The 12,064-nt window shown below is 43.3% G+C and overlaps 1 protein-coding gene across 5 annotated transcripts in view; it reads left to right on the top strand.

Annotated features, from left to right (window-relative positions):
• SLC4A4 (solute carrier family 4 member 4) overlaps nt 1–12,064 on the top strand; it is a 349,367-nt gene that overhangs the window by 33,253 nt on the left and 304,050 nt on the right. For 3 of the 5 annotated variants that reach the window (XM_087864093.1, XM_045789312.2, XM_045789293.2), the window contains exon 1: nt 11,714–11,820. The exons of 1 other annotated variant lie outside the window; for it this stretch is intronic. In XM_087864093.1, coding sequence (XP_087720219.1) covers nt 11,729–11,820 — 92 coding nt within the window. In that variant the 5' untranslated portion in view covers nt 11,714–11,728. Of the gene's footprint in view, nt 1–11,710; nt 11,821–12,064 lie in introns of those variants that run through there. One more of the 5 variants, XM_087864096.1, reaches the window with a different exon arrangement.

Genomic DNA, 12,064 nt, shown 5'->3' with positions numbered 1-12,064 from the left:
GTCTTCTTACATCACATTGTACTGTGTGATTTGTGGTAAATTACTTGTCGAATTGCAAGTCTAAAATGGGTTTGTGAAAAGTACTTACCTCATGGAATTGTCATGAGGATTCAATAAAAAAATTATTGTAAAGTGCTTAGCACAATACCTGGCATGTAGTAAGTGTTTAAAAATGGGACTTTTTTTTTTTCTTCAAATTAATGGATGATGAGAGTCCCTAACCTCAGTTCCTACATTGTTATAGGTGTTGAAATCCTTTGGCCAGAAATCTAAGCACTGTCCTGTTACTGAACCAGTCAGACAAAAATTGACAGCATTGAGAAAGAAATAATGCATGCATGATGCTTAGCCCAGTTCTTGGCAGCTAGCAAGAACTCAGTCAAATGCCAGGAGCCTCATCTCCACCAGTAGGTGTGGTGGTTCAGGATGGAAGATGTCAAGAGTATGGCTGCCACATATGACTCTCCAGAGTCAGCTTCAGTGCTAAAGGTGGGTAGGTCAGGGGCTGTACCTGATCAGTCCACCCACCAACTCCCAGTGCTGTGTCCTGGAACAAACTCCTGCTCCTGAGTCCCTGTCCACTTGCCAACCTGGATCTGACTTGAGGTCCTGGTAAAATCCACAGTAAAGGTATGCAAAATCATCACCTAAAATGAAATGTATGACAGATCAAAACCACAATGAGATGCCACCTCACACCTGTCAGAATCTAAATCTAATCTAAAATTAACAACTCAGGAAACAACAGACGTGGGTGAGGATGCAGAAAAAGGGGAGCGCTGTTGGTGGGAATGTAAGCTGGTGCAACCACTCTGGAAAACAGTATGGAGGTTCCTCAAAAAGTTAAAAATAGAACTCTCCTATGACCCAGCAAATATTATCAACAATAGCCAAATTATGGAAAGATCCCAAATGTCCATCAACTGATGACTGGGTAAAGAAGATGTAGTATATATACACAATGGAATATTACTCAGCCGTCAAAAGGAATGAAATACTGTCATTTGCAACAGCGTGGATGAAGCTAGAGTATATTATGCTAAGTGAAATGAGTCCATCAGAGAAAGACAAATATATGGTTTCACTCATATGTGGAATATAAGAAACAAAACAGATGAACATAGGGGAAGGGAAGAAAAAAATAAGATTAAAAAAAGAGAGGGAGACAAACCATAAGACATTCTTAACTATAGAGAACAAACTGAGGGTTGCTGGAGGGGAGGCAGGTGGGAGATGGGGTGAATGGGTGATCGGCATTAAGGAGGGCACTTTTGAAGTGAGCACAGGGTGTTATTTTTTTTTATTATGTTCAATTAGCCAGCATATAGTACATCATTAGTTTTTGATAATAGTGTTCAACAATTCATCAGTTGCATATAACACTCAGTGCTCATCACCACACAGAGCACTGGGTGTTATATGTAAGTGACGAATCACTAAATTCTGTTTCTGAAACCTATACTACACTGTATGTTAACTAACTTGAATTGGAATTTAAGTTAAAAAATGAAATGTATGAATTAACTGTGGATATTAGTTATCTGTGCTATTCCTGTACTAATTACCATAATTAACATTAAATATGTATACATGTAAAGCTAGGCTAAAATTTCCAGAGGTCAAGGTTTATATTGACATTTCAAATCCCAATTTCCTCTTCAAGTGGCTACTGTGAGCTTCTTTATTGGTTTACCCAAACACATTTCGGAGTTTTATTGTCTAGTTGCAGGTCTCAGGAACAAAATTGAACTTCCTCATAACTTCTCATGCTTCTTCTGGGGTTTTAAGCAGTTTAAGCTGCAGTTTATTTTTAGGTTCATTCATTCATATATTCATTGAACATTTTTTTTTTTCTTAGAATCTATATGGCAGGTCCAGGTACCTCTTAACTTTTTAGTTTAAACAGACGGGGAAATTCTGATTTGAATTTCATTCTGCCTTTACATATCACAGTCCAGTTACAGTCTATATGAAGGGTTGAGTTTTCAAATTAGCCAATAAGGAGAAGAGTAGATAGTTAAAATTATTCTTAAAAAATACCTTAATTCACCCACAGACATAACATCTTTCAGGGAATACAACAACATAGCCATTTTCTCCTTCTAGTTTTGGAACAAATCACTGTTTTCTTTAGTCAAATACCAGACCATGTAATTGGAAGTTTGCTTGCATATGTTGTTTGGAAAATACATTCGGGACCTTAAGCTTAGAGATGCATTTAGTACCAACCATGTATCTATCCTCATTGTACCCATTCCTCACTTGTTGGTTGATTCATTCCTTCATTTGTTCATTCATCAACATTTAAAGAGTGCTTAGTATGTGTAGCAACTGTGTTTTTCACTGGAGTTAGAAGGACCATGGAAAGATGATACCTGCTCTCAAAGAGTTCATATTGTAGTGGGGATGACATGTCCAAGTGTAGTCGCGTGAGCTTGAATGATAGTGACAGTGCAGTGTCGTACGTGCTGTATGAGAAGCAGACACGTTCAGGCGGCCGGTGGAGAACAGAGGAAACAGTGTGTACACAATGGCTTGGTAGCCTCTTCAGGGAATGGTGTGGCATGGGAGATGACAGGAGCTAAGTGTGGGAAGCTCGTGACAAGGCTTAAATTCCATGTTGAGCAGTTTGGACTTCATCTTCAATATAATGAAGAACCATTGCATGATTTTTAAAAGAATGATACCAAATGGTGTTTTATAAACAGATGGGTTACAGGAGAGTGGGTTCAGAGCCAGGAGACGAGTTAGACCCTGCAGTGGGAGGGCAGGTCGGAAGCCAACCATCACACACTCACTTCTAAGCCTGAGCATGCCGGAGCATCCCTCAACTAACAGCTGTCTTGCAGGATGGGTTTCTAGCTATAGATATTCCTTTTCCCCACCATTACCCTGTGGGTTATCTTCCTTCTCTTGGCTCTGCCATCTCTTTATCCTGCAGCTGGTTGGGCTCTGGCTTTTGGCTGAAGATTTGGCGGCGGTGAGGAGGAAGGGAGAGAGGGTAACATGCCCACTGCTGCCCTTCTGGTTTCCCACATGGAACATCCCCAGCCTTTTCATCTTGCCTGAACCTTGTCTTAGGACCTTTCTGATTTTCACACCAGAGCACATGGAAAAGGGCAGTTGAAAATGAAAAGAATTGAGAAGGGAGCCTTCTTTCCCTGCCCCTAACAGTAAAAACTCTGAGGAAACTTTCGAAGGGCAAGGTGCTCAGTGTCTGCATTTAGAGGAATGAGACCGCTCTGTTCTTCAAGCTCTGGTCAGAAGCAACACACAGTGGTTGTGGAAGCACGTGGAAAAGCCCCCTAAAAACAGTAAAGAGGGTGTGGCTGTGGGGTGTCGGCTAAATCAGGGGAGTGTTCTGAGGGGGTCATGCAAGTCATTCCCTTTTTCGCACTTAACGCCCTGTCCATTATTTCTCCCTTCATCCTTCACTTGCCCCGAACCTCTACGCCTTTCCTCACCCCACAGTTCCTGTGTCCATTCTGCCACCAGCTCTGTTCTTGTCCTTTGTTGCTGGGTCTGCTGCAGCCTTTCAGAGCTCAGTCAGCGGTCTGGGGACGGAGAGTATAGCAGACCTTGCCCCAACATGGAGAATATGGGAGGGAGGAGTTGGGGCCTTTTGGCGACAAGCTGCAGTTTATCTCTGGTCTCCCCTGTTGACACTCCTGTGTGTTTGCTCATAGAGACAGAATGAAGGCCTTTGGGTCTGTAGGACTGTTAATTCTCTAATACTCTCTGGGCCCTAGGAATCTTTGATTTAGATTAAATAAAATTAATTGAATGTATTTACTCCAGGAACTCATTTAATACCCTAAATATCTTCAGTGTTTTTAAGCTCATTTTAAAGGACACTGAAGGGGCGCCTAGGTGGCTCAGATGATTGAGCGTCTGCCTTCGGCTCAGGTCATGGTTTCTGGATCCTGGGATCGAGCCCCATGTCCAGCTCAGTGGGGAGTCTGTTTCTCCCTCTCCCTCTGCTTCTCCCCCTGCTTGTGCGCTCTCTCCCTTACTCTCCCTCCCTCTCTATCTCTCTCTCTCAAAATGAATAAATAAAGTCTTTAAAAAAAAAAAAAAGAACACTGAAGTGGGACAGAAACTGACTTTACCAAAGTTACACTGTTACCACCGAGAGAGAGCATGTGGGATTTGTGCTGTTTTGCCTGGTTCTGCATCGTGTAGAGGGGCCAGCTTTAGTATGTGAGCGTCATGTAAAATAATGCTCCTAAGGGAAATTTTTTTTTTTAAAGATTTTATGTATTTATTTTTGATGAGAGAGAGAGACAGCCAGCAAGAGAAGGAACAGAAGCAGGAGGAGTGGGAGAGGAAGAAGAAGGCTCCCAGCGGAGGAGCCTGATGTGGGGCTCAATCCCAGAACGCTGGGATCACACCCTGAGCTGAAGGCAGATGCTTAACGACTGAGTCACCCAGGCGCCCCCTAAGGGAAATTTTTTTAAAAAACAGATTTGTAAATGAGCTTTTTTGGACATTGTTATTAAGATATTTATAGATGCACATGCATATTTGAGAAATAATAAAGAGAGATTGCTTGTATGCTTGGCCAGTTTTTCCCAATGTTAACATTTTATGAAACTTCAGTACAATATCACCAATCAAGATATTGGCACTGATATGATCCACTGAACTTACTCAGATTTCTTCAATTTTACTTATCCTCACCTTTCTTTCTTTCTTTCTTTCTTTCTTTCTTTCTTTCTTTCTTTCTTTCGATTTATGTATTTATTTTAGAGAGGGAGAAAGAGAGTGAGAGTGAGTGCAAGGGGAGGAGGGGCAGAGGGAGAGAGAGAATCTCAAGCAGACTCCCTGCTGAGCCAGGAGCCTGACTCGGGGCTTGATCCCAGGACCCTGAGCTTATGACCTGAGCTGAAATCAAGAGCCAGCTGCTCAACTGACTGAGCCACCCAGGCACCCTACTTATCCTCATTTTTCTGTGTGTTTATGTGTGTGTATTAAGTTTTGTATGATTTTATCACTGGGTAGATTCACGTATCCACCACCACAGGTAAGACAATGAAAAGAGCCAATTCCATAGGGTCCCTCGTGTTGCCCTTTCATAACCACAAACACCCTCCCATCCTCTCAATTTCTACCCCTGACCACCTTAATCTGTCTTTCATATCTAGAATTTTGTCATTTTAAAAAACCCTACATCTAAAACTAATGATGTACTGTATGTTGGCTAATTGAACATAAAAAAAATAAAATGAAAAAATATTGCATAAATATATAACCTTTTGGGATTAGCTTTTTCCGCTCAGCATGATCCCTTGGAGATTCATTTAATTTGTTTTGTGTATCAGTAGTTTGTTTCCTTTATTGCTGAGTGGCGTTCCATGGTATGGATGTAGTATACTTTGTTGAACCATTCACCTGTTGAAAGTCGCCCGGGCTCATTCTAGCTTTTGGCTATCACAAATGAAGCTGCTGTGAACCATAGTGGACAGGTTTTTGTGTGAACATAAGTTTTCATTTCTCTGGGATAAGTGCCCAAGAGTACAAATGAACTTTTAATGCAGTTCATAAATCCAGAATTATGTTTGGCGTGATCCCGCCCTGGATTACGTTTTCACCTCTTATCCAGTCCGCAGTCTGATTGCGTGTGGGGCTGTCACCCATTTCTCCCTGGCCCCGGGCCTGTGTAAATTTCCAGACTGATTAAGGCACTCCTGAGCTGCGCGGAGGGGATTTGCTTTGCTTTGCTGCCGGCAGATCTCGGGCAGTCGCCTCTTGCCATTAGTCATGCTTGTCAGGTACGCCACGCTGATGTCTCTTTCCCCCAACATGCGTGTCCAGAGCTCCAGCCTTGTCTACTGGGAAGCCAACCACTGCGTTCTTGTCTCTTCCTCCCTGGGGAGTGGAAGGCCCTCCTGAGACCTGCTCAAGTTGTGAAGGGAACGGTGGTGGCTTTTCCTCTGCCCTTGCCTTCCGCTTCCCTGTAGTGAACACATGTTGCCAAAAGGTGGCAGTGCTCTTTGCAGCTGCTGAGATGGCTCGCCCCTGTCGCCTATGGTTTGGAGATTTGATGTTGTGCTTTAATTGTATGTTGAAAGTGTGGAAAGCGGATTTTCCCAAACAACAAAGGCACCAATAAAAAGCTGGGCAGTTTAAAAAATTTGAAAGAAAAGCATCATGTTTAGAAATGATTTGTAGTGAAAATCGTTCCCCCTTCTCAGAAATGACTTGAATAGGGAATAGAATGCAGAGATGTGTGTATGAGTGTATAATTTTAGATGTCAGTACTGATTGTTGCTTTCTGTGGGGCTCCTGAAAAAGACCTGTGAAAATGCTGAGTTTTGCCTTCCCTCTGTTCTAAGACCGGCAAAGTAGGAGGGACAGCTTGCTTTTGAGCTCTGAGAGTTGACATTGAGACTTCTTAGTCCTTAAGTAAAGGCCCTTATGCATGTTGCAGATATGCTTTTCACGGCAGCAATGGCTAAAAATAATAAAACTCTTTACCTCCTAATATCTGTCTACTTCCCCGTATGCGTCACTTTGGCGTGTGTGAGGGCATGTGTATAAAGAACTGTTTAAACATTTGCTATGTACAGGGAAGCTTCTGTAAAGTGAGAGATTATGGGGTTCATTGGATGTTGTAAACAGCCCAAACTAGTGAGGATAAAGTGGGGGGGGGTTAAAATATGAGATTAACTAGTGCACTTGAAGCTGTATGAGCAGAGAGTACCAGCATTATCAAACTCGGGTATGGACCTGTAAACACTGGAGCTCTTCTGCTCCCCAGGATGCCACCCCCTGGTGTCTTTTTGAAAGTAGTCAGCTAGGCCCAGTGTGCAGGGTGGAGGAGAGCGAGCTGGCGTTGGCATGGGGGCTGCGAGCCCTGGAGTGGATCCCTGACTCACAGGCCCACGTGCCAAGGTTGGAGGATCTGTTTCTACTCCTTTTGGGTCGGAGTGCGGCTGCTACCGTGACCCTGCAGCTCACGACAGGACCAGGCGACAAACAGGTAGCTCCACCTTAGGCAGCGGCCTTTTTGCTAGTGCATCCTTTGGTGAAAGCCTTAGGTTAAGAGGAGAATTGCTCTGCATAAAGTCATAACCCTGAAACCAGATGCTGTTGCTATAGAGACAGTGAAACACTGCTGTGGGAGGCTAGCAGGAGGGATGGGAGCAGGGTGGTGGGAGGGCAAGTGAGGCGAATCTAGAGGCTAGCACACCCAAGGACCTTCAACCTTTAGCAGCACTGTGACGGGCAGGCTTGCGTTCTGAAACTTGTGTGCTGGCAGCCCGCCACGTGCTGACTGGCTGAGTGGCAGCTGCTTGCGCCGTGTGGACTAGCTGGTGAGCACGTTGGCAGTTGGCAAGGGCTCTGGGGGTGGGAACTCGGAAGGGTGGAATGTAGATGGGTGCCCAAGGCCCCATGGCTGACAGTTTTGCACAAATGTTTCTCGTGCCGGGCTTAAGTCACCCTTACAAGCCTGCTCCGTGATTAGGACCGGCTGGTGAAAGCTGGTCATTTGACAGCAGATTTGACATGTGTTACGGTTAAATCATTTTAGTGTCCCCAGAATAACAGAGAATGAGAGAAACCCCACGTTGGGTGCGGACTTCGGAGGAAGGGACTTGTACGGTCAGAGGCCCTGTGGAAGGAAGACAGCATTGGCCCCGTGTGGATTTTATACTGACTGGTATGACCCTTATCCCCGTGATGCTGGTGAGAAGCTTCCAAATCTATTCTGAACTTTGCCTCATGCTGGCTGTGTGAGCGACCCGGGGAGCTGTTTAGAAGCATGCTCCTTCCTTTCTTTGTTTTCAGCAGAGGCAGCTCCTGTGAAAGGAACACTTTGCGAATGGATTTGGGGGCCTGATGAGGGATTAGATGAGTTAATTTCTTCCTACTGATAGAAGGGAAAACTGGTTGGGTCAGATGGTCATGTCAAAAGATATCTCTGTCTGACTAATTATAGCCAGGAACTGCTGAGAGGCTTTTAGGAAGGGAAGACAAACGCAAATAATCGACGTTTGTTAGTATGAAGATGGAAAAAAAAAAAAAGTTGTAAAAATCCCTGTTTTTGGTGCAAAAGCCCAGATGCACTTGCTCTGAGCAGGAGAGGGCTGCTCTGGGGAAAGGCCATGGTGGACACGCAGGTTTTGTCTTTTCAGATGGCGGCACTCTTTCTTTTTCCTCTTCCTACGGGGAAGAAGCTCTTGCCATGCTCTTCATTGTCCATCAGAAAGAACTAGGTTTCTAATTACTTGCTATGTATAGTCTTGGAGGGAATGTGAAATATGTATCAAAGAGCCAAGGAATGCACCCATCGTTATTCTCACTAACTCAGATGGTGCACAGGACAGTGCTTTAGTTGGCTGGATTTCTCAGCCTAGGAAGGGGGCTCAGGCCGTTAACGTTTCTTTGGTCTCCTTTTGTTGTTACTGATTTTCCTCCTTTGCTGCTTCGGTTGTTGCATGCAACTTTAGGAAGGGCTTAGGTGCAAAGGCTAATAAACATTTTATTTAGGAAAGGTGTAAAAAAGTCCATAAAAGACTTTAGGATCGGCTCGATTGTGGTGGGGTGCAGAAGTGATGTTCTATAGGGATTTGTGTTGCATTCTATAGATTGGTAAGACAGGAGAGGGTTCATGCTGAGGAGAAATGTGGGTGAACCTACCATTTGCTTTCCAAAGGGGAGACAATACTGTTGATGCGCGTGCAGTCATCCAGACCTCCAGGATTTCGTTGTGCTTCTGAGGTCTTTAAAAAAAATTTCCCCATTAAGCTGCCATCCTTATCTATGTCTACGAATGCTGTGTTGCTGATGACTTCTTTGCCCTCTGCACGGACTCTCCCGGATTGCTGGAAGGCATTTGTGATTACACCAGAGCCCCTGTCTGTCCTGCTCATTACTGTGCCTCCAGGCCCTAGCAGTATGCCTGGCACCTAGTAGGTACTCAGTCCATATTTACTGAGTGAATGAGTGCATGAGGGAAGGAAAGAGAAAGGGACTTGATTGAATGAATGCCCTCTGTGTGTCTAGCACTCTGGTTGGTATGTTTCAGGTGCTGCGGTCATTGTCACCAATGGCCTCCATGTTAACACCCAAGCTGAATTTTTATCTCCCTCTCTCCAACTTTGTCAGCCTCTCTGTAGCCACACTTCCTTGACATCACTCTTTTCTGGTTTTTCTTTTGCCTCTGACTGCTTTTGTTCCTCTGCTCTGCTTGTTAATGTTGACATGCTCCAGTACTTGGTCTTAGGTCTACACCTCAATTTCTACATTTTCTTCCTGGATGAACTCCTCTAGTAATGGCTGCAGATGACCGGCTTCGTTCATTGATTCTCCAGTCTAGGCTCCCGAGCTCCAGACTTGGACCTTTAGTTGTATACCTGACAGCTCCTTTTTCAGATATAATAAGCATCTCAACCATTAAGAGGCCAGGAAAGATTGTGGATTCCCTCCCCCAAACCTGTTTCTCCCACAGCTTTCCCTGGGTTCCTAAGATAGTTTCCTAGTTTCCTTGGTCTCCTAATTATCCATTTTCACATAGCAGCCAGAGTGATTCTTTAAAAAGGTAAAACAGCTCCTGTCAGTTTCCATCTTAAAATCTTAACTAGAGTTAGTAATATCGTACTACATAATTCAAAGTTGCTTAGAGGGTAGATCTTAAAAGTTCTCAACCCAAGAAAAGAATCTTGTAACTGTGTGGCTATCATTATTGTGATCATTTCGCAATATACACAAAAATTGAATCATGTACATCTGAAACTAATATAATGTGTGTCAGTTTTACCTCAATAAAACAACAAAACAAAATTCTTCAGTGGCTCCCATAACACCTAGGATTTTGACTACTTACCATGGCCTGCATGGGCCTGTTTTCTCCAGCATTGTCAAGTACCATTGACCTCTCTGCCCAGCCTCACTGACCTCATTTCCTTCCTGGAACATGCTAAGCTTGTTCCTGCCTTAGGGCCTTTGCACTTGCTGTTCCCTTTGGGTGGAATGCTCTGCCCTCAGATCTTCAAATGCCTGGTTCCTCCCTATCATTTTTGTCTCTACTCAAATGTCACCTCCTCAGAAGCCTCTTCTGAACCATCTTATGCCAAGTAACCCCCTGCCTCATTTTATTTTGTGCAAAACACTTAATGCTATCTACGAGTAACTTGTTCATCTGTTTATTATTAGTTTCTCAGGAATTTTGTCTGTCTTATTAATGAATGTATTCCCTCTCGCTCTGGGAATGCTTGGAACATAGCAGGCACTAAATATTTGTTGAATTTGTAAATGTGTTGTATCATTTTATCTTCATGGAAACCTGAGGCTCAGAAAGGCTGGTAAATGATTTGACTTTTCAAGTCTTCAAGACATTTTCTTTTCTTTTCTATCATCCTGATGGCTGATCTATATCCTATTTGCATTTAGTTTTATATTTTTAGTTTGAGGATAGAGAAGGAAAAAGATATGTATCAGGATGAAATTGCATACAAGACCCATATCCCTGAAAGAAGATATTCTGCAAGTGTCCAAAGGTAATGAGTTTCTCAGTGGCATCGTCCACCAGTAAAGGTTAGGGTAAAAAGAAAGAAGGAAAGAATAAAGGAAGGAAGCTTACCTTTTTTAAACATGTAGTAGGTGCAAAGCATAACACTGAGTGTTTTCACGTATGTTACCTAATTTGAATCTCAAAGCAGTCCTGCAGTGTTGATATCATTACCCCCAGTTTCATTAGTGGAAAACTGAGTCTCAAAGAGTTAAATACTTTGCTCCAGATGATACATCTAGTGGTAGTGCTAGATTTTTTAAACCCAGGTCTACCTGACACCCAATTTCTGACTTTTTTATGCTCAGATGGTTGCTTTGCAAGATGGATATGCTCCTAAAATAGAAAAGAGGAAAATGTGAATTCAGTGCATATCCACATAGATTATAACAGATATCTGAAGCGCAAGAATAAGTTATACGGACAATATGGAAAACAGACTTACAATATTCAGTGCCTGAGCATATAATTGGATGAATCGAATACAGAGTGAACATTTGGTTCTCTGGCAGAGCTTATGTACGGTATGACATAGAGCAGCTGTCTCCAGAGAAAGTTCTTTGTTTCTAGACCGGTGCGACACAAGCAGCATTTGAGCAATTTGGGATTTTTTTCTGCTTTCACTATAAATAGAGCTCATGGAATTCTGCATGTCAAAGTTAATGCAATGAAAAGAAGTCACAGAATATGGAAATAAACCTTAACTCATCCTATAAACTAAGAAACATGGTTGGCATCAGGAGGCCGTAAAAACGCTGTCATTACTTGGATGGATTCTGAGGTCTTATTTAGCATATGAAATTGCAGAGCAGATCCTATTATGTAAGGAGACAGGAGGACAGCATAACGTGGCTACAAACTGAAGAACTTTGTGCCCTTCAGGGAAGAGTTAACAGGACAGATATACATAGAGACGTGTGATAAGAACGTGGAAAATGAATGAATGGGTGGCATATATATATATATGTGCCTGTTGCTGAAGCCGGCTTGCTGGATAATCCTCAGATGTCAGATTTCCGTAAGGCCAACATGTGACTCAAAGCTTGCCACTCAACAGAGAATACTGGGCTGTGCTGGTATTAAGAGGCTGGCTGGAAGCTAGGCTCCCACTGTGCACTAGCCTAACTCCCTGTCGTTTTCTGTGTGTGGGTGGGTGTGCATGTGTGTGTGTGTGTGTGTGTGTGTGTGTGTGTGTGTGTGAGGGTATACATTTTTATGCAGTGGGTGTTTAAAGAGCTAAGCACTGAAGCTGGATTTCCACAAACGATCATCACGAGCACTCCAGACAAACCAAACTTCCTCTCTTGGTATTTTTTTTTTTCTTGCTTTCATCTTTTTTTTTTTTCTTTTTCTTTTTGCAAATCCCAAAGGGAGATCCCCCAACATCCAGCCTGTAGGATTGGGATGATTTTCTCTCACCTGTCCATGTGGGTGCCCTCTCAAGGTTAGAACTGAAGCTATGTGGGACCGGCATATTTCTCAAGCACCAGATGAGAGGAGCTGCGTGAAGGAGTAGCAGACACCAGACGAAGAGTGACTCTGCCCTGTTAA

Source organism: Ursus americanus, chromosome 8 (assembly GCF_024610735.1).
Source record: "Ursus americanus isolate L20-20 chromosome 8, mUrsAme1.1.p, whole genome shotgun sequence".
NCBI lineage: Eukaryota > Metazoa > Chordata > Mammalia > Carnivora > Ursidae > Ursus > Ursus americanus.
This window is presented reverse-complemented; position numbering and strand designations above follow the sequence as displayed.